Source organism: Folsomia candida, unplaced genomic scaffold, assembly GCF_002217175.1.
Source record: "Folsomia candida strain VU population unplaced genomic scaffold, ASM221717v1 Fcan01_Sc007, whole genome shotgun sequence".
NCBI lineage: Eukaryota > Metazoa > Arthropoda > Collembola > Entomobryomorpha > Isotomidae > Folsomia > Folsomia candida.
Window position 1 is genome coordinate 2,483,193 of NW_019091199.1, and position 19,543 is coordinate 2,502,735.

The following is a 19,543-nucleotide window of genomic DNA, read 5'->3' on the forward strand; positions in this document are numbered from 1 at the left end:
TGGAGAACATCGTGTTGGATGGGCTTATCAAGACGGTTGCAGTTTCGTATGTTTGCACAAGTTTTTTTTCAGTATTAAATCCAGGGTTTCATAAATAGTTCTCACCTTTTTGACGAACAAATAAGTTGTATGTGTATGTATGTAATTTTTCCATATCAGGTTTGGTTATCTCGTTGACCACACCGACGGAAACTTGACTCCTTCCCCACTTTTCGAAGTAACGATGGAGTTGAACGAGAACAAAGTCATCTTCACCCCTGCTCTCGACTTTTCCGATCCGAGCAGCTTTCTCAACTTGGTGGAAGACATCCTAGCAGACATCAGCCATCAGGGAACACTCGTGAAAAGAATACGTCCTGGTGAGGACGCCGATTACTTTGTGAGTTACAACTTACCATTAACACAATTACTACAAGTTAATTCTAAACTTTAATCTAGAGTTTCATGCATATTTCCCACAATTTGACTAAAACTAGTGGTACAATGAAAAAAACTGAGCACTACCCCTTGCGGACATTCCAATTTCTAATTTAGCATTCTTATTAACGCCAAGCAATTTATTTGTCATAACTTTCTCATCTTATTTCTTACTTCCTACGTGCTAAATATATACATACACACTGTAAAAATCCGGTAGAGTCACATACACGAGTATGTATACTCCACACGCTGGTATTGATTGGTAATAATTTTTTACCGGATTGGTAATAGTTTGTTTCCGGCCGGCGGCCACTAATGATTTAACACCAGTTTCTTAATAATAAATACAACTGATACTTGAAACTCTGATCTTTTTGTAGACTGACGTTGAAAAATGTCCAGAAATATCCGACATGCGATCAGACATTGAGCAACGAGTTCAAACCGTGATGAATCAAGCGTTTGAATACACCTTGAAGTTTGAGCCGTACACTTATCTCTGGGAAGACGATAGACTCGAGTATCTCAACCAGTTTCTCAAATATGGTCACCAACTCACACCAGAGGAACTGGAAGCCAAAAACTCTGGCGAGGAAGAATTGCAAGAATTAGTCGCCCCTACTCTGGAACAATTCAAACAAGTTGTGAGTGAAGTAAAACTGGGCAATATTTAAAGCCGGTTTTAATTAAATCGCAATTTCCTTCCCACTAGATTGACAAGTTTGAAAACTTGTACATTGAAGTTGACAATCTCCCAAAGGAGCATATCTTTGATAAGTGGTTCCGACTGGATATGCGCCCATTCAGGCAATCACTCCTTAACAAGTGCAAAATATGGAGCTTAATGTTCAAGCAGCACATGATTGACAGTGTTATCGGAGGGTAAGCAGATTTTGTATGTATTAATTTTAAGTAAACTTGGAAGCATAAATTTTTTAAATTATGCATGTGAAAAATTTCGCAATTTTCAAAGCAAGTGTCTCGTTTCTTGCGGGCTTGCTACATTTCTTGTACTGAAGCAAGAAACGCAGGGTGCAAGAAAAGGCCAGAAATATGCGCCATCTAGCGACGTGCCCTATGGACTATAGAGACGGGAAGCATGTAGTTTCTTGTGCCCTGCATTTCATTCAGGTCAAAATAGCTGCAAGAAACCACTTTCTTGCCGTTATTTCTTGCAAGTGGTTACTTGCACCCGGAACACTGGAAATTGTTGTAATGAAAACTTTGTTAAAATTTCTTATAAAATGCGAAATGCACTGTCCAATACTTATTTATTTATTTCGCGTTTTTGTATGTTGCAAATTAACGTATTTGAATTGAATCCTCCTTTCTTCCTATTAAATAGTATGCTAAATTTTATGCCCACAGATTATCCGGTCTCGAGCAGTTTATCACCGAGGCGGAAAGCGGTCTCACTCAACCCCTGCGTGAAGGCGACCTCAGAAAACTAATTTCTGTGATGACCTGGCTCCAACAGGTTAAGGACCGACAAGCCACGACAGACACGATGTTTGAACCCATCAAAAAGTACATCGAACTCCTCAAAATGTACGATTACGATCTACCGGAAGCAGTCTTCGTCCAATTGGAAGGTTCAAAACTTTAACGTTTAAACGTTTAAGGTTTAAAAATTACTGTCAAATTAGCACTGATTTTAACTCATGTGCAGAATTACCTCAAAAGTGGATGAACTTGAAAAAGTTGGCTATTAAAATCAAACACCAAGTCGCACCCCTCCAAGCACAAGAAGTTTCTTCAATCCGGAAACGAATTACCGACTTTGATGTAAAACAACACGCGTATCGAGATGTCTTCAAGGCTCTGGCGTTCTTTGAGTATGATTTCCAAATTCCCCTAAAAAATATAGGAAATGAAACTTTATAAATTATAATTTTGTTAGCAAAATGTCTCAGTTTCCATACAAAGAACTTGACGACTCTCACACTGACATTGCTGCCCTCAATACCGAGTATGCAGATATTTGCTCGGCTGCAGAATTGTTTGAGGTGCACGTCCCAGAACCAAAATCTTTGAGACAATGCGAAAAGGAAGTGATTCTTACCAAGAACATTTGGGACTACACCTACATTGTCGCCTCATTGATCGAGGAATGGAAAACCACAAAATGGCTCAACATTAACGTGGAGAACATGGACTTGGAGGTTAGAAAATACCATAGATCTATGTATACCGATATGTACAGAAAATACAATTACAGATATGCCATGAAAACTGAATAAATAATTGAGGTTTTGTGGGATTAAATATAATCGAAAGAATTGTAGTTTATAGTGTATTACGCAGATTATGAGCGTTACAAGAAATAAATCTACTGTTTATAAGCATTGATGATAAAAGCAGTTAAATTTTCTGATTTTTGTAGTGTAAGCGAATGGCAAAGGAAGTGAAAGCCATGGACAAGGACGCGAAAGCTTGGGAGATATTTTCTCTGCTCGAGGGCGTAATCAGAAACATGATCTCCTCTCTCAAATCTGTGGCAGAGTTGCAAAACCAAGCCATTCGAGAACGCCATTGGGAAGAACTTATGCAGGCGACCAAGGTAAGGCTTCATACATTATTAGTCATTTTGGTGTGTTTGAGAAACGACATATATCACATTGTGCACATGCATAAGTAGCTGATAACTATTTCTGATAAAAGAATGAAAGGTGTTATTGAAATAATTATGAATTGATGTATGATTCATGCAACTCGTCAGATTTGGCCACATTTATACAAAATGTTAATCGTAAGTTTTAAAGTAGTGAACTCCATATATTTGTTTGACCGTCAAAGTTTAAAGTATTGTAGTCATATTAATAATAATATAAAAAAACGCAGAGAAGTTATATCTTTTCTCTTAATAACAATATTAATTACGGGACGGAGGAGATACTGTAATGAATAATGCTTTCTAGGTCAAATTTTCTATGGACGAATCTACAACGCTGGCCGATCTCCTGGTCCTCAATCTCCACAACTTTGAAGAAGAAGTCAAAAATATTGTCGATAAAGCTGTGAAGGAAAATTCAATGGAGAAAACACTCAAAGACTTTGACGGAACTTGGTAACAAAACCATTGTGAGTTTTACTTTAAATAGGACCAAACTAATAAGATTAAATATTGCACAGGTCGGCTCAAGAGTACGAGTTTGAACTTCATTCTCGAACGGGAACTCAGCTTATCAAAGCGTCCGAAGAACTCATTGAAATTCTTGAAGACAACCAGGTCCAACTCCAGAATATTGCAATGTCAAAATATATCGCATTTTTCCACGAAGAAGTAGAATTTTGGCAGAATCGTCTCTTCATGGCAGATCAGGTGCGTCAATTATCTACATAATACACATAATACTGTAGTCCAATTACCTAACGTAATAATACTAATGTGTGTATATGCAGCAACGATAATTAATCTGGTTGTTTTAAATAAAATGAATACATAGGTTCTTGCTGTGCTGGGAGAAGTTCAGCGTACCTGGTCACATTTGGAATCTATTTTTATTGTGTCTGAGGATATTCGTAAAAATCTTCCCGAGGATGCAGCACGATTTGATAAAATCGACAGAGATTTCAAGGTTTATATTTATAATAAAAATATTGTATTTTTCAACGACAAAACAGGAGAATGATTTATTTGTCAATAATTAATTTTGTCTTTAATTTTTAGAATACTCTTAAGAAACTTTACAAGACGAAAAACGTTGTGGAAGCCACAAATCAACCTGGAGTGCTTCCAGATTTAGAAGTTTTGCAGAAAGGCCTTGCCATTTGCGAGAAAGCACTCGCAGACTATTTGGAAACCAAGAGATTGGTGTTTCCTCGATTCTACTTTGTCTCATCGGTCGATCTTTTGGACATTTTGTCAAACGGGAACGAACCCGAGCAAGTTGCGCGACATCTTGCCAAACTATTTGACGCGATGGCGAAATTAGATTTCAAAAAATTGGAGGGTGCCAAGATAAAGCCGACAAAAACCCAACTTGAGGATGGCGAGGAAGAGAAGAAGGACGATGAAGAAAAGTCGACGACTGCAACCGGCATGCGAGCCAAGGACGGAGAAGCCGTCCCCTTTAACGCTGTGTGCGAGTGCACGGGCGCTGTGGAAACGTGGCTCTGTCGTTTGGAAGAGGCGATGAGAGCCACCGTTCGAAACTGTTTCTCTGAAGCTGTGACCACCTATGAAGAGAAACCTCGAGACTCTTGGATTCAGGTATGAACGCAGGCGTACATTGTGCGTACACGTTAAATTATGTAAAAGTAGATAGTTGGCCAACTGACTTTGTCTAGCATTTTATTTTATAACTTTTTAATCAGGACTTTCCTGCTCAAACTGCACTTTGTGGAACTCAAATTTGGTGGACGACGGAGGTCAACAGTGCTCTTGGCAAACTTGAAGAAGGCTACGAGAACGCGCTGAAAGACTACCACAGAAAACAAGTCAACCAACTAAACACCTTAATCGGGCTTTTGATCGGCCAACTGACATCTCAAGAACGTCAAAAGATTATGACCATCTGCACAATTGATGTCCATTCACGAGACGTTGTACTCAAATTAATCGCTCAGAAAATTGAAACAGCTCAAGCATTTCCTTGGCAGAGTCAATTGAGACATCGTTGGGATAATTTGGAGGGTGACTGCTTTGCAAATATTTGCGTAAGCATATCAAGTTCAAATACGTATTATTCGAAGTAGATTATTTGCATTTAATATCACCAATTGGATACACAATTCTTGTAGGACGCCCAGTTCAAATATTGGTACGAATATCTTGGAAATACACCGCGTCTCGTCATCACCCCCTTGACGGATAGATGTTACATCACATTGACGCAATCTCTCCATTTAATTATGGGAGGAGCACCTGCAGGTACCGTTCCATGTGGGGTTTAACGTTGTGTCTTTTATCACAACCTCCTGATCTGTGTAACACAGGTCCTGCTGGAACTGGGAAAACTGAGACGACAAAAGATCTCGGGCGAGCATTGGGGATGATGGTGTACGTCTTCAATTGTTCCGAGCAGATGGATTACCGGTCAATTGGAAATATTTACAAGGGATTGGCACAAACTGGGGCATGGGGTTGTTTTGACGAGTTTAATCGAATCAGTGTTGAAGTGTTATCTGTGGTTGCGGTCCAAGTCAAGTCTATTCAGGTATTGAACTGAACCTCCTGCTGACGTGGAAAATAGTCAAAAATGTGTTTTTGTAATTGTTAAAATTCTGATTCCTCAACCTTTGTTAACAGGACGGCATTCGAGACAAAAAGACACGATTCAATTTTATGGGTGAAGAAATTCGCCTGATTCCTACTGTGGGAATTTTCATTACCATGAATCCGGGTTATGCAGGACGCACAGGTTGAACACAGCCCGTTTACAAATACTGACAATGACATATTTTGAGATCATGCTCAATGTGTATGTAATTATGCCTGGTACAGAACTTCCCGAGAATTTGAAAGCTTTGTTCAGACCTTGCGCCATGGTCGTTCCAGACTTTGAACTCATTTCTGAAATCATGTTGGTGGCTGAAGGTTTCCAAAGTGCTCGGCTGCTCGCTCGAAAGTTTATTACGTTGTACACTTTGTGCAAAGAGTTGGTAAACAAAAACAACACTATCCCCATAAATAATTAATAATAACTAGTTTAACTGGGACAGTAAAAACACAATAATAATTATAGCTATCCAAACAAGATCACTACGATTGGGGGCTTCGTGCCATCAAATCTGTGCTGGTCGTTGCTGGATCGCTGAAGGTTAGTTGCTTGTGCTACAAAGCAGCTATTTAGAATTATGTAAAGAGGGCCAGTCGTGTCAATGATTTATGTAATGTTTCCAATCCACAGAGAAGTGACCCTGACCGTCCAGAGGATCAAGTGTTGATGAGAGCACTTCGAGATTTCAATGTTCCGAAAATTGTGACGGACGACGTTCCAGTTTTCATGGGTCTCATTGGGGATTTGTTTCCTGGTAATCGACTTGATTCATTTATGACCAATTTATTAGAGAAATTTACCAGAATGAATGACACAATGTTTTATTAATTACATTTTGTATTCGTAGCTTTGGACATTCCTCGCAAGAGAGATCTTGACTTTGAGAAGAATATTCGAGTGGCCACGCTCCAACTTAAACTGCAACCGGAAGATAACTACATTTTGAAAGTGGTACAGCTCCAAGAGTTGATTGATGTGCGGCATTCAGTGTTTATCATTGGAAATGCAGGAACAGGGAAAAGTCAAGTATGTACCACGAAGGACATTTATTTACCAAGGCAAAAAAGAGGTCGTGCAATTACAAACTAAAATTTTGGCCTTGTAGGTGTGGAAAACACTTTATCGTGCACATCAAATCATGAAGCATCGTCCCATGTACTCCGACCTGAATCCAAAAGCTGTAACGAATGACGAGCTGTTTGGCATCATTAACCCCGCAACGAGAGAATGGAAGGATGGTACTTTTTCATACATTTTTCAATATTTTGATACCTCATGAAGGCCATGCTAAATAATTCATCAATAATGACCTCCAGGCATCTTTTCCGTGATTATGCGAGATCAAGCCAACCTTACAGGTGATGGACCCAAATGGATCATCTTAGATGGTGATATTGACCCCATGTGGATTGAGAGTTTGAACACTGGTAATTAGTTAATTATTCTAAACCGTCCTCTTTGCTAATTAAAAACGATATATGTACATATGTGCTTTTTTTAGTAATGGATGACAATAAAGTGCTCACACTGGCCAGTAATGAACGAATTGGTAAGTCCATTAAACATTATATAATAACAGATTTGAGTTTCACTCTCTTCAATCTTTATCTTTAGCAATGACAAAAATGATGCGACTTGTGTTCGAAATTTGGACTTTGAGAGTCGCAACCCCTGCGACCGTATCAAGAGCTGGAATTTTGTATCTCAACCCTCAGGATTTAGGCTGGCAACCGTAAATAAATTTGCATAATCTAGCTATTCCTCCTGTCGTAAATATGAGTTCGTATTCGTTACAAGATATCTGCAAATCAACGTTGCAAAATATTCTGTAACGCAAGCGGAGAAAGATTTCACAAAATGATTTAACGATTTTCTATGACTGATAAATATTTTACAAGACTTCATAATCTGTAACAAAGTATACCCAAAGAAATAATGTGCTTAATCTGGAACCCACTTATGTATACCCGCAGATATGTCGCTAGTTGGATTGAGAAACGTGACAGCTCCGCAGAAAAGGCCAACTTGACGATTTTGTTTGATAAGTATGTTCCCACGGTTATCGAAATGAACAAAAACAGATTCAAGAAAATTACACCAATCTCTGAAATCACGCATATTGAACTGCTCTGCAATCTGTTGGACTGCACCATCACGGGAGACACGTGCCCCACCGATTGTCCTAAAGAGTGGTACGAAGTTTACTTTGTCTTCTGTACAATCTGGGCGTTCGGATCTGCAACTTATCAAGACCAATTGTTGGACCATCGTGTCGACTTTTCCAAGTGGTTCCAAAATGAGTTTAAATTCGTCAAATTTCCAGCTGGTGGAACTGTGTTTGACTTTTACATTGGTGAGTTACTAGTTACATACACTGGACAAATACTTATGGACTGTTCTTATTGTCAATAAGTACATAAATTTATATTCACAGATATGGAAACAAAAAAGTTTTTGCCTTGGACCGATCTTGTCCCAAGGTTTGAGTTGGATCCTGAACTACCCCTGCAGGTACACACTTCTTTACATATTTTTACACTAATACCACGTAAAAACTTTCTCCACGAAAATATGTAGGCGGCTTTGGTGCATACCGCTGAAACTACTCGTGTCAAATATTTCCTTGACATGTTGATGGCTCGTGGTCACCCGGTGATGCTCGTGGGTGGGGCTGGCACTGGAAAAACTGTCATCATTAACGACAAACTTGCCGCTCTGTCAGATTCCTATGCAATTCAAAATGTTCCCTTCAATTTCTACACCACATCCGAAATGCTTCAACGCGTCATGGAGAAACCTTTGGAAAAGAAAGCGGGCAGAAATTATGGTCCACCGGGAAATAAAAAACTTATATATTTCATTGACGACATGAATATGCCCATGGTAAGTAACTAGAACAAATTTTCGCTAAAATATTTGTCAAAATAACCCTAGGAGAAAGGCTTTCTTGCAAAAGTTTGCCCTGATTTTCTGGAGAAAAAGTTTATGCAGTGCGATTTGTGCAAAACTATACATAATTATGCATAACTATGTATACACAGTTCTGCAGAATAAATGTCATGAATTTTTGGCAGCGTTATGTAAAAAAAAATTATGCAGGATATCCCTAATTTTAGTAATATGTGCCTACGTAATTTTGTACATATTAAATTTGCATCTTTTTTAAGGTTGATGCATATGGAACGGTACAACCCCACACGCTCATTCGGCAACATCTGGACTACGGCCATTGGTACGATCGGATCAAACTTTCCCTCAAGGATATTCACAATGTGGGATACGTCAGTTGCATGAATCCCACTGCGGGTAGTTTCACGGTAAGTTGTTTGACAATATTTATAAATTCTAAATGTAATTGTTTGTGTGGTGAGTTTTGATTTATGCATGTCACAGATCAACCCCAGATTGCAGAGACATTTTGCTGTCTTCTCATTATCCTTCCCAGGACAGGAGGCAGTACATTTCATCTACAAAACCATTCTGCAACAGCACCTGGCCTCTCAAAATCATAAATTTCCACTACACGTCATCAGAACTTGTGGAAGTGTGGTGAATGCAGCGCTTGCGCTGCATAGCAAAGTAGCGTCAACCTTTTTGCCGACGGCGATAAAATTCCATTATGTCTTCAACCTCAGAGACCTGAGCAATATATTTCAAGTAATGTGCATACATATTCATCCATTCGTAATATTGCGTTTTCCGAGAGATGCTATTTCAGGGGCACGATTTTCTGTTGGATTAGGGTATCCGAAATCGGAAGATTTTGAAAAACCGGGCTTCGATTTTTCCGATTTTGACAAACTTTCGCAAACCGGTTTTTGTAACAACAAATTTTTAAAAGTTTGTAAATATAGTCTGGTAGAATTAAAAGTATAGCAAACTTTAGGCATTAATTAGGGAAAAAATATTTCAGAACAATTAATTAGCACATGAAAAACTAGAAATCGTAAATAGTAGCTACAAAATAATTATTATTATAAATCCTTAATTTCTGGAAAGGTCTATACTAACTTCCTCTCCTAAATATAATCCTATTTATAAAATTATAAACAGACTGTTTCGTCCTTATTTTTTTCAGGGTGTTCTTTTCAGTACGATCGATTGCCTTCAGAACCCCTTGGATTTGGTACGTCTTTGGCTGCACGAGGCGAGCCGGGTCTACGGGGACAAACTAGTTGACGACAAGGATATCTCCACGTTTGCTAAAATGGTCAATGATAATGTCAAAAAGTCGTTTGAGGTAAGGAAACCTATTTTAAGGTGTACAATGTACACCTTGGAATACACCTACTTATTGTACATATGTACATACGGCTGTACTCTTCCATTTTTACTGCAAATACTAATTGTTGAAGCGTATGTAGCTATCTAGCCAGTGAAAAAAATCACCGCTTTTTATTCTCTCTTTGCATGATCACATTTTATCGAGCTTGCAGGCGGTGTTTGTAGTAATATGTCTGCTGAAAATAATTGATAGGTTGTAATTTATTACCAATGTAATAATTGCAAAATGTTTTTAATGTGTTAACCACAGTATAAGCGGCCGTCCATAAATTACGTAACGCGAGAAGGGTGAGGGGAGGGGGTCTAAGGCTCCAATAATATCGTGGTTATGTTACACTTGTTAAAGAGGGGAGGGGGTCTAGAAAATCGCGATTTTTGCGTTATGTAATTTATGGACGACTCTTAAAATAAATTGTGACGCTTACATATTTTCTGCATGGAGAATGAACAGATACAACGAATAGAATTAATTATGTGTCAGATTAAATGTCAATTATTTTTCTATAGGATCTTGAAGAAACGAGCGTTCTTGAGAAACCGTTGATTTATTGTCATTTCGCGCAAGGGATGGAAGATCCAAAATATATGCCGGTCAAGGATTACAATTTCCTGCAACGACTGCTTATAGACGCGCTGAAGTCTTACAACGAGTTCAACTCCATTATGAACCTCGTCCTCTTTGACGATGCGGTCAACTATATTTGTAAGATCAGCAGAATCCTTGAATCTCCGCGAGGAAATGCCCTGCTCGTCGGTGTTGGGGGGAGCGGTAGGCTATTAAAACTCCTTTTACATTTATATATTATATTTTTATTCAAATGTTAATAATTGAAAAACACATTATTTTTTAGGAAAACAAAGTCTGAGTCGACTTGCAGCCTTCCTGTCAGGGTTGGACGTGTTTCAGGTTGCTCTACGAAAAGGTACAATTTACGACCCACGTCCTCACTCCTAAAAATGATGTTGCCCTTATATATTAAGTAGTCTATACTAAATCCAGAGTAAATTTTCTTCTTTATCAAGTTACGAGCGCATTTGCTTTTCAAAAGGGTAACATTGTTTTTAACAGTGTATACTTTAAAATGTACCAGATAGCAATTTATATTATCAGCAAAGTTATTATACATTTTTTACAAAAACTGTATAAACTTTTTGTGTCAAACGAAAACTCAAGACTAATTTGCCAGGTTTGCGAAATAAGTGATGTAAACTGGCAAAAACGTGTTATAAATATGTATGTATATAAGCTTTATTTACCTCCACCCTTTACACTTCTTAAGTTTTAATTAATTAGAATTCATAAGTATGAAAAACCAAATTATGCGAAATGATTACTGTGAAAAAATGACCAAAAATTACGGGATTTCACAAAATTCGCTGATCTGACTAATGAGTTTTTGACCTGACTAGGATATGGCGTCCAAGATTTGAAAAACGACCTTGCCATCTTATACATCAAAGCGGGTCAGAAAAACATGGGAACCATGTTTTTGATGACGGATGCTCAAGTTGCAGAAGAAGAATTCCTCGTCGTCATCAATGACATGTTGGCTTCCGGAGAAATCCCTGACCTTTTGCCGGACGATGAAGTAGAAAACGTAATATCCAGCATGAGGACAGAAGTGAAAACTGTAGGACTTGAAGATACGAGAGAAAATTGTTGGAAATTTTTCATCGAACGAGTCCGCAAGGTTTTAAAGTGCGTCCTGTGTTTCTCACCGGTTGGCAGCACACTCCGAACAAGGTCACGAAAGTTCCCTGCGGTTGTGAACTGCACGTCCATTATTTGGTTTCAAGGTGAGTAACTTATTTACATGTGGTACATAACACTTATTGTGGCCCGTAAAAAACGTACTCGAAGAAAAAATGTTCGAAAATTTCCTTCAAAATGCTCAAAAATTCCCGGAAAGTTTCAAAATATCTAGTTTCAAGGTGTCGATGTAACTTCTTTTCTCAGTTTTCGCCCCCGCTTTCCCGGCAAACGCGTTTGCACCACAAATTGAACCCACGCTTTGACTCTTAAAAAATTGGAAGCATGAAATTTTGAAAGCATACCTTTTTAATTCCAATTTACACATTAGGTTGGCCCGAAGAAGCCTTAATGTCCGTCTCACAAAGATTTGTGAAAGACATTGACGTACTTCCGCACGACCTGCACAATCCGATCGCTTCCTTCATGGCGTACGTTCACTCCTCCGTCACCGAAACGTCTAAAACATATCTGGCGAACGAGAAACGGTACAATTACACGACTCCGAAATCTTTCCTCGAACAAATCGACCTGTACGGGAAGCTCGTAACGACCAAAAATAGGGAAGCTTTCGCCAAAGCGGAGCGCCTCGAGAGTGGGTTGACCAAGTTGGAATCGTGCGCTCAACAGGTCGAAGGGTTGAAGAAAGTCCTCGCCGTGCAGGAAGTCGTCCTCAAAGAGAAGAATGAGAAAGCGGATCATTTAATTCAAGTCGTTGGCGCAGAAACTGCAATGGTTTCCAGTGAGAAAGAAAATGCGGCAAAGGAGGAGAAAAAAGTCGCTGTCACTGCAACCGAAGTCACGAAAATTAAAGAGGTGTGCAGAATTGAATTGGAGAAAGCAGAGTGAGTGTAAAACATAACTTTGCACATCAGTTATCATTAGATTTAGTGCATTCGAATTGTTGGTTACTTATTACGATGTGATATGGCAGACCTGCTTTGCAAGCTGCCTACGCTGCCTTGAATACTCTGAACAAAGCCAACTTGACAGAGTTAAAGACTTTCACCGCTCCTCCTCCAGACGTTGTAAGTTGAAATATAATAAAGCTTTTAGGAATGATTAAAAATTATTGATAATTTATGGGTTATTGCTTCATGCAGATCAATGTCATATCTGCCGTGTATATCTTGTGGGAAGGGACCAGGACGGGAAAAGTTCCCAAGGACAAAAGTTGGAAAGCTGCTAAACAGGGAATGATGGGAGACATTGCCAAGTTTTTGGATGGATTGATGAATTTAGAAAAGGAAAAGATAACCATGACCATGGTATGAAAAAATTAACTCTTCTCGACCTACATACATGCAGAGTGGTTCAAAATGGACCCACATGGAGAAATTTTCCCAGTAATTTTTAAACAGTTACATAAAGCGTAATGCTAATATAAGACACTTATTAGATTATGTTAGAGTTGAAAATTATCCAAATATTTCGGGATAAATTTCGTCATGTGAATCCCTTTTTGAACCACCATGTATATTATTGTATATATGCGTTTTTTAGGTCGACGCAATGAAACCGTACACAGATGTGGCTGGGTTTGACCCAGAAAATATTAAGTCTAAATCATTTGCAGGTACACTATTAAAAATAGTGACAAATTTTATTATTCTGACAAAAAATATCCTTAGAAGTTACAAAGATTGAGTAAATATTTATATTGAGACACGCTGCGTGTTTGTTTTTTTGCAGCCGCTGGTCTCTGTTCTTACGTTGTGAATGTACTTCTGTTTAACGACGTGTTCCAAGAAGTAGGTAAGTAAAAGCGGTAAATTATTGATAAATATTAATTTATCAACTCACGTGTGAAATAATACATATGTAAATAGTTGACTCTCACTATAACTTTTCATCCCCGAATTTTTTTTATAGCCCCAAAACGACGTGCTTTACAAGAAGCGACCGACATCCTGAACAAAGCCCTCGATCGTCTTAAGTACCTGAAGCACAGAATCACCGAGTTAGAAGACAAACTGACCATTCTCACCTCAGAGTACGACGTAGCCATCGCGGCAAAACAGAAGTGCCAAACAGAAGCTGACAGAACGGCCTTAACGATCGATCTGGCAAACCGTCTTGTCGGTGGACTAGCTGCCGAAAAATCGCGTTGGATTCAAAATGCGCAAAATTACCGATCAAGTACAATCACCATTCCCGGCGATATGTTACTAGTCACCGCTTTCGTATCTTATCTTGGCTGTTTTGCTAAGCAATATCGCGTCGATTTACTCGACAACACGTGGATTCCTTACCTACGCAAGTTAGAACCCCCCATTCCCATGTCTGCCTCCGTAGATCCGCTCAACATCCTCACCGACGACGCCGAGATCGCACAATGGAACAACTTTGGTCTCCCCAGCGATCGAATGTCGTCCGAAAATGCGTCCATCTTAATGAACTCGCAGCGCTGGCCGCTCATGATTGATCCTCAACTGCAAGGCATCAAGTGGATCAAAAGCATGAAAGCAGGAAATTTGAAGGTCATCCGTCTCGGGCAAAAAGGCTACTTGGACATAATCGAAGACGCCATCACCAAAGGGGTCACCATCCTCATAGAAAATATCATGGAAAACGTGGACCCCGTTTTGGAACCACTTCTCGCCAGAAACCTTATCAAGAAAGGCACCGCCATCAAAATGGGAGACAGAGAGATCGATTATAATCCTGCCTTTAGGCTCATCCTTCAAACCAAACTGGCTAATCCGCACTACAAACCGGAAATGCAGGCTCAAACGACCCTAATAAACTTTACCGTCACCCGAGACGGCTTGGAGGATCAGCTACTTGCCGAAGTCGTCAAAGTCGAACGGCCCGATCTCGAGGCGCAAAAGTCCGACCTGACCAAACAGCAGAACGAGTTTAAAATTTTGCTGAAACAGTTAGAAGACGATTTGCTGACTCGGCTCCAATCCGCCAAGGGCAACTTTTTGGACGACACAGCACTCGTAGAAAATTTGGAGACGACCAAGAGAACGGCGCAGGAGGTGGAAGTCAAGGCAAAAGAAGCGGTTATCACGTCGCGTAAAATTGACGCGGCGAGAGAACTCTACCGTCCCGCGGCGTGCAGGGCGTCGCTCCTCTACTTTATTCTCAACGACCTCAACAAAATCAACAAGATTTACCAATTTTCGCTCAAAGCATTTTCCACAGTTTTTCAAAATGCGATCAAAACAGCGCCACAGGCGGGCGACGTGGCGAAGAGGATTGATAATTTGATCGACTCGATTACATATTCAGTCTGGGTGTACACGGCGCGAGGTCTCTTTGAGTGTGACAAATTGATATTTACGACACAAATGGCGTTTGCCATTCAGCTTCAGAGGGGAGCGATTCACTCGAAAGATTTGGATTTTCTGCTACGCTTCCCTATCATGCCGAATGTCGTTAGTCCTCTAGACTTTCTCAATAATACGAATTGGGGAGCGGTTAAGAGCTTGGCGAGTTTGGATGAGTATAAGTAAGTTAAATTTCAGATATAAGTAAATTTAACCTTGAACTCAATGATGACTTCTATTTTAAACTCAAAGGTCTCAAAAAGGTTACTAAATGTTAAATTGCCTACATATTTATGTCATAAATGACGAAAACACGTCAGACGTGTCAATTTTAATAGATTTTGGAGGGGAAAAAGCAATATCATACACTGCTTTCACCTCTTGGTGGTTGCATGTAGCTTCTTTGATGCAGAGCTATTTTCTGAGATTTTAGTGACAATAATGTGCGTCTTGAATTCGCAGAAACCTTGATCGCGATATCGAAGGATCTGCTAAACGTTGGAAGAAAGTTGTAGAATCTGAATATTCCGAGAAAGAGAAACTCCCACAGGACTGGAAGAACAAGCAGGGCGTTCAAAGACTTTGCATAATGCGAGCATTGCGACCAGATCGAATGGTAATTTAAATCTACCGCCTGTACATATACATATTTTCAGACGACATTTAGGCATAAAATGTGACGACCATTATTTTTCAGACCTACGCCATGACCGTATTTATCGAAGAGTCGCTTGGCCCCAAGTTTGTAAGGTCGAGACGGATCGATATTGCAAAATCGTTCGAGGAAACTTCAAACACAACGCCCGTCTTCTTTATTCTCTCGCCCGGCGTAGATCCTCTGAAGGTTTGTTCATTCGGCTTTTAAAGGGCTTTTTAACGTAGGACTGATAGCAAAAATCGTCAAAATCAGCCATTTTTAATCACTGCTCGAACTTCTGAGAACTTAATTTAAATTTTCGATGACAAATTTGTAGAGCAGGTCGTTGCAAATTTAAAATATATATCTACTCCTGTTTTTTTTACGATGCGATCCTAGACGTCATCACTCTCATTACTACTAGCATTGCATTGATGAACTCGAGGGTCGTATCGTAAATAAACTCCAGAATCTGGAGTCCAGATTTGACAGTTTTTGAAGCAGTAGATCTCAAAAGTGTAAGAAGTCTCCAAAATTGGAGCTAGCTTACCGTAATTAAAAAAACGCTGCCAATCTATTAATAAACTTACTGACTACAAATTTGTCGCCCATATAATTGTAAAATAAATTCCGAGAGGTGAGAAATGATTAAAAATGTGTAGATTTTGACGATTTTGTTGACGAATCGTTAATCAATGGGTTTATTTTAATCACCCTGCTCTCATCCTTTAAATACAGGACGTTGAAGCGTTAGGAAAAAAATTGGGATACACCATGGACAAGGGCAACTTTCATAACGTATCGTTAGGCCAGGGCCAAGAAATCGTGGCGGAAAATGCATTAGAAATCGCTGGCGAAAAAGGACACTGGGTCATTTTACAAAACATTCACCTCGTAGCACGATGGCTGGCAACACTTGAGAAAAAATTGGAACAAAATTGGGAACGTTCCCACAAAAAATATCGCGTTTTTCTCAGCGCAGAACCAGCATCCTCAGCAGAATCCCACATTATTCCGCAGGTTCGTACATACCTTTGACACCTTTAAATATTGAAATTATGTATCCATCATCGATTTCAGGGAATATTGGAATCATCCATCAAAATCACTAACGAACCTCCGACTGGAATGCTGGCAAATTTGCACAAGGCGTTAGACAATTTCACCCAAGATCAGCTTGAGTCCTGCTCCAAGGAGTTGGAGTTCAAAGCCATTTTATTCAGTTTGTGCTACTTCCAGTAAGTTTTTTTGCAAAAATTGTAGCCAAATTCGCCTTATTTAATACATTTTTTCCCAAAAATTATACTGCACTCTAAAAAACAATATTAGCTCTTTGAAAAGTAAATGCAGTTTTAATTTTATATCGAGTAAACCCTACTAAAACCAGAATAAATTTGTCGTTTGCACATTTTTCGGGCCACCAGTTAAACTCCGTTTCACGACTGGTGATTTCACCACCACAAGAAAGGAGCATGTTATTCTTATGCTCCTTTCCTGTAGTATTCTGGATTTTGTAGTTTACTTGTAAAATCTTGAGTGCATTTACTTTTCGAAAGGGTAACATTATTTTTAAGAGTGTATATTTCCACTATAGCGCCGTGGTCGCGGAGCGAAGAAAGTTTGGGACACAAGGTTGGAATCGTATCTACCCCTTTAACACGGGCGATTTGACCATCAGCGTTAACGTCCTGTACAACTACTTGGAGGCAAATCAAAAAGTTCCATGGGAAGATTTACGCTATCTTTTTGGCGAAATCATGTACGGCGGACACATAACGGACGACTGGGACAGAAAACTTTGTCGAACCTACTTGGAAGAGTATATGGTCCAGGAATTGGTGCGGCGCCAAATTTCAATCATTTAACTTGTGCATTCTTAAAAACAATGTCACCCTTTTGAAAACCATACTACATCTAGAGTAAACTGCACTCCGGATTTAGGATAGTTTACTTAACATAGAATTCAGAGTGCATTTACTTTTCAAAAGGGTAACGTTATTTTTAAGAGTGTAAAATCCGAAGGCATCATATTTCATTTTATTTAGCTTGACGGAGAAATCAATTACGCTCCCGGCTTCCCAGCCCCGCCCAGCACGGACTATCAAGGCTACCACTCTTACATGGATGACGTACTTCCGCCTGAATCCCCAATTTTGTACGGACTTCATCCCAACGCAGAGGTCGGCGTGCTCACAGCAACTTCGGAGAAATTGTTTAAGACTATTTTCGAGCTACAGCCCCGCGACGCGGGAGCGGCTGGGAGCCAGTCAGTCACTAAAGAGGAGAAAGTACTTTTATAACAAAGGATTTTGCATATCATCTCATCGAAGTTTTTTATTATGATTTAATTTATTTATGTGAATATTTGTGACTAGACGAAGCAAATCCTGGACGACATTCTGGACAAGTGTCCCGATCCTTTTGTCATGTCGGAAGTTGTCGGTCGCGCTGAAGAGAAGACACCTTATGTTATTGTCGCGTTGCAGGAATGTGAGCGCATGAATACACTGATCATTGAGCTACGTCGCTCCTTGAAAGAATTAGATCTCGGATTGAAGGTTGAAATTAATTGTTGCCTTTGTTTAACAAAAAGTCTATATACTCATGTGTGTAGCTAAATTTGCATTTATAATTTTCAGGGCGAACTGACAATAACTTTGGACATGGAAGATTTAGGCAACTCGTTATTTCTGGATCAGGTACCAGCCTCTTGGGCAAAAAAGGCGTACCCCTCAACCTTCGGACTGGGTTCGTGGTACGCAGATCTCATCCTGCGGGCGCGTGAATTGGAAACCTGGGCGATTGATTTTTACCTTCCCGCGGCCGTATGGCTGGGAGGATTTTTCAATCCGCAATCTTTTCTCACGGCCATTATGCAAAGCACCGCGAGAAAACAGGAGTTGCCCTTGGATAAAATGTGTCTTCAGTGCGAAGTTACGAAGAAAATCAGGGAGGAATTCACGTAATAATAATGATTATTAGAAAAATTTGAAAACTTCGCAGGAAATTCGAGACTCTCGATGAAAAACGCTAACTATTTCTGCAACTGTTTTTCAGCGCTCCTCCTCGAGAAGGTGCAAATGTCCATGGACTTTTTATGGAAGGTGCTCGCTGGGATATCATCACAGGGTCTGTTGCAGAGTCGAAACTTAAGGAATTGTATCCATCAATGCCCGTCGTCTACTTAAAATCGATAACTCAAGATAAGGCCGACTCGAGGAATATGTTTGAGTGTCCCGTGTACAAGACCAGGATGAGGGGCCCCACGTACGTCTGGACCTTTAATCTCAGAAGTCGCGAAAAAGCGTCACGGTGGGTTCTGGGTGGCGTGGCTTTGTTGTTGCAAGTGTAAACCAAGGAAATCTTACTCGCCAAACTCAAAATAATCGTATTCACAAATCAAATAACACAATAATATGCAAATGACACAAATCGTATACTATGATGGACAATCAAAAATTTTATACTTGTAAAGCGAATTTTACAAAACTTTGGCATACGTTATTAAGAACCTGGAAGGAATAAATGACTTGTCACCAATGATGAATTGTGGTCATGAGTGAAAACTTTCCGTCATAATAACACCGGAGTTCTTACATTATAGCTGCACAAGGGGAGAAGAGATACGCACGTAGAAAGTGAGGATTTTGCATAACTTTATTGCCATGTTTCGCAATACTTTTGAGCTTGTGTCGTTGCCTGTAGACTCTTGTAAATATGTAGGGCAAGTAGTTCTACAAGCTACAGAAAAGTAGAACGTCTAACCAAGTAGCTTGTCATATATTGGTCTCATATTGGAGATAGGTTATCTAAAGTCAACCTGATCTGGAGGATGGGTCCGAATCATAACTGAATCACAAGAGTTGATTGGGCTCGTATTATCGCTCTCCATTTATTATCTCCTTAGATCTTCTGAGTTTTGCTGATCAATAACATGCAAGTTCCGACCATGTGA

The 19,543-nt window shown here is 39.6% G+C and overlaps 1 protein-coding gene across 1 annotated transcript; it reads left to right on the top strand.

Annotated features, from left to right (window-relative positions):
• Positions 1-189: 189 nt before the first annotated feature.
• On the top strand, positions 190-18,940 carry LOC110852112 (dynein beta chain, ciliary). Its single transcript, XM_035853951.1, has 48 exons — positions 190-379; positions 801-1,064; positions 1,133-1,302; positions 1,789-2,012; positions 2,090-2,255; positions 2,321-2,582; positions 2,804-2,980; positions 3,339-3,487; positions 3,553-3,742; positions 3,867-3,998; positions 4,091-4,373; positions 4,422-4,633; positions 4,738-5,079; positions 5,164-5,293; positions 5,359-5,579; positions 5,672-5,783; positions 5,867-6,024; positions 6,108-6,182; positions 6,273-6,396; positions 6,490-6,668; positions 6,748-6,880; positions 6,959-7,069; positions 7,144-7,191; positions 7,257-7,374; positions 7,616-7,995; positions 8,077-8,153; positions 8,220-8,525; positions 8,810-8,959; positions 9,036-9,299; positions 9,721-9,882; positions 10,434-10,695; positions 10,778-10,849; positions 11,337-11,723; positions 12,008-12,521; positions 12,611-12,704; positions 12,780-12,944; positions 13,180-13,252; positions 13,369-13,431; positions 13,549-15,133; positions 15,414-15,567; positions 15,649-15,795; positions 16,327-16,608; positions 16,669-16,826; positions 17,183-17,426; positions 17,634-17,876; positions 17,964-18,146; positions 18,228-18,550; positions 18,646-18,940. Exons 1-48 carry the CDS (start codon positions 224-226, stop codon positions 18,938-18,940), a joined length of 10,719 nt encoding a protein of 3,572 aa, XP_035709844.1. The 5' UTR covers positions 190-223.
• Positions 18,941-19,543: the final 603 nt, after the last annotated feature.

What these genes read in the sequence shown, in the direction of transcription:
- LOC110852112 (XM_035853951.1), top strand. Translation starts at nt 224, where the DNA reads ATGGAGTTGAACGAGAACAAAGTCATCTTCACCCCTGCTCTCGACTTT. An exon ending in AACGAGAGAATGGAAGGATG is followed by an intron (nt 6,881 to 6,958) that starts GTACTTTTTCAT and finishes AATGACCTCCAG; the next exon opens with GCATCTTTTCCGTGATTATG. An exon ending in GATTGAGAGTTTGAACACTG is followed by an intron (nt 7,070 to 7,143) that starts GTAATTAGTTAA and finishes TGCTTTTTTTAG; the next exon opens with TAATGGATGACAATAAAGTG.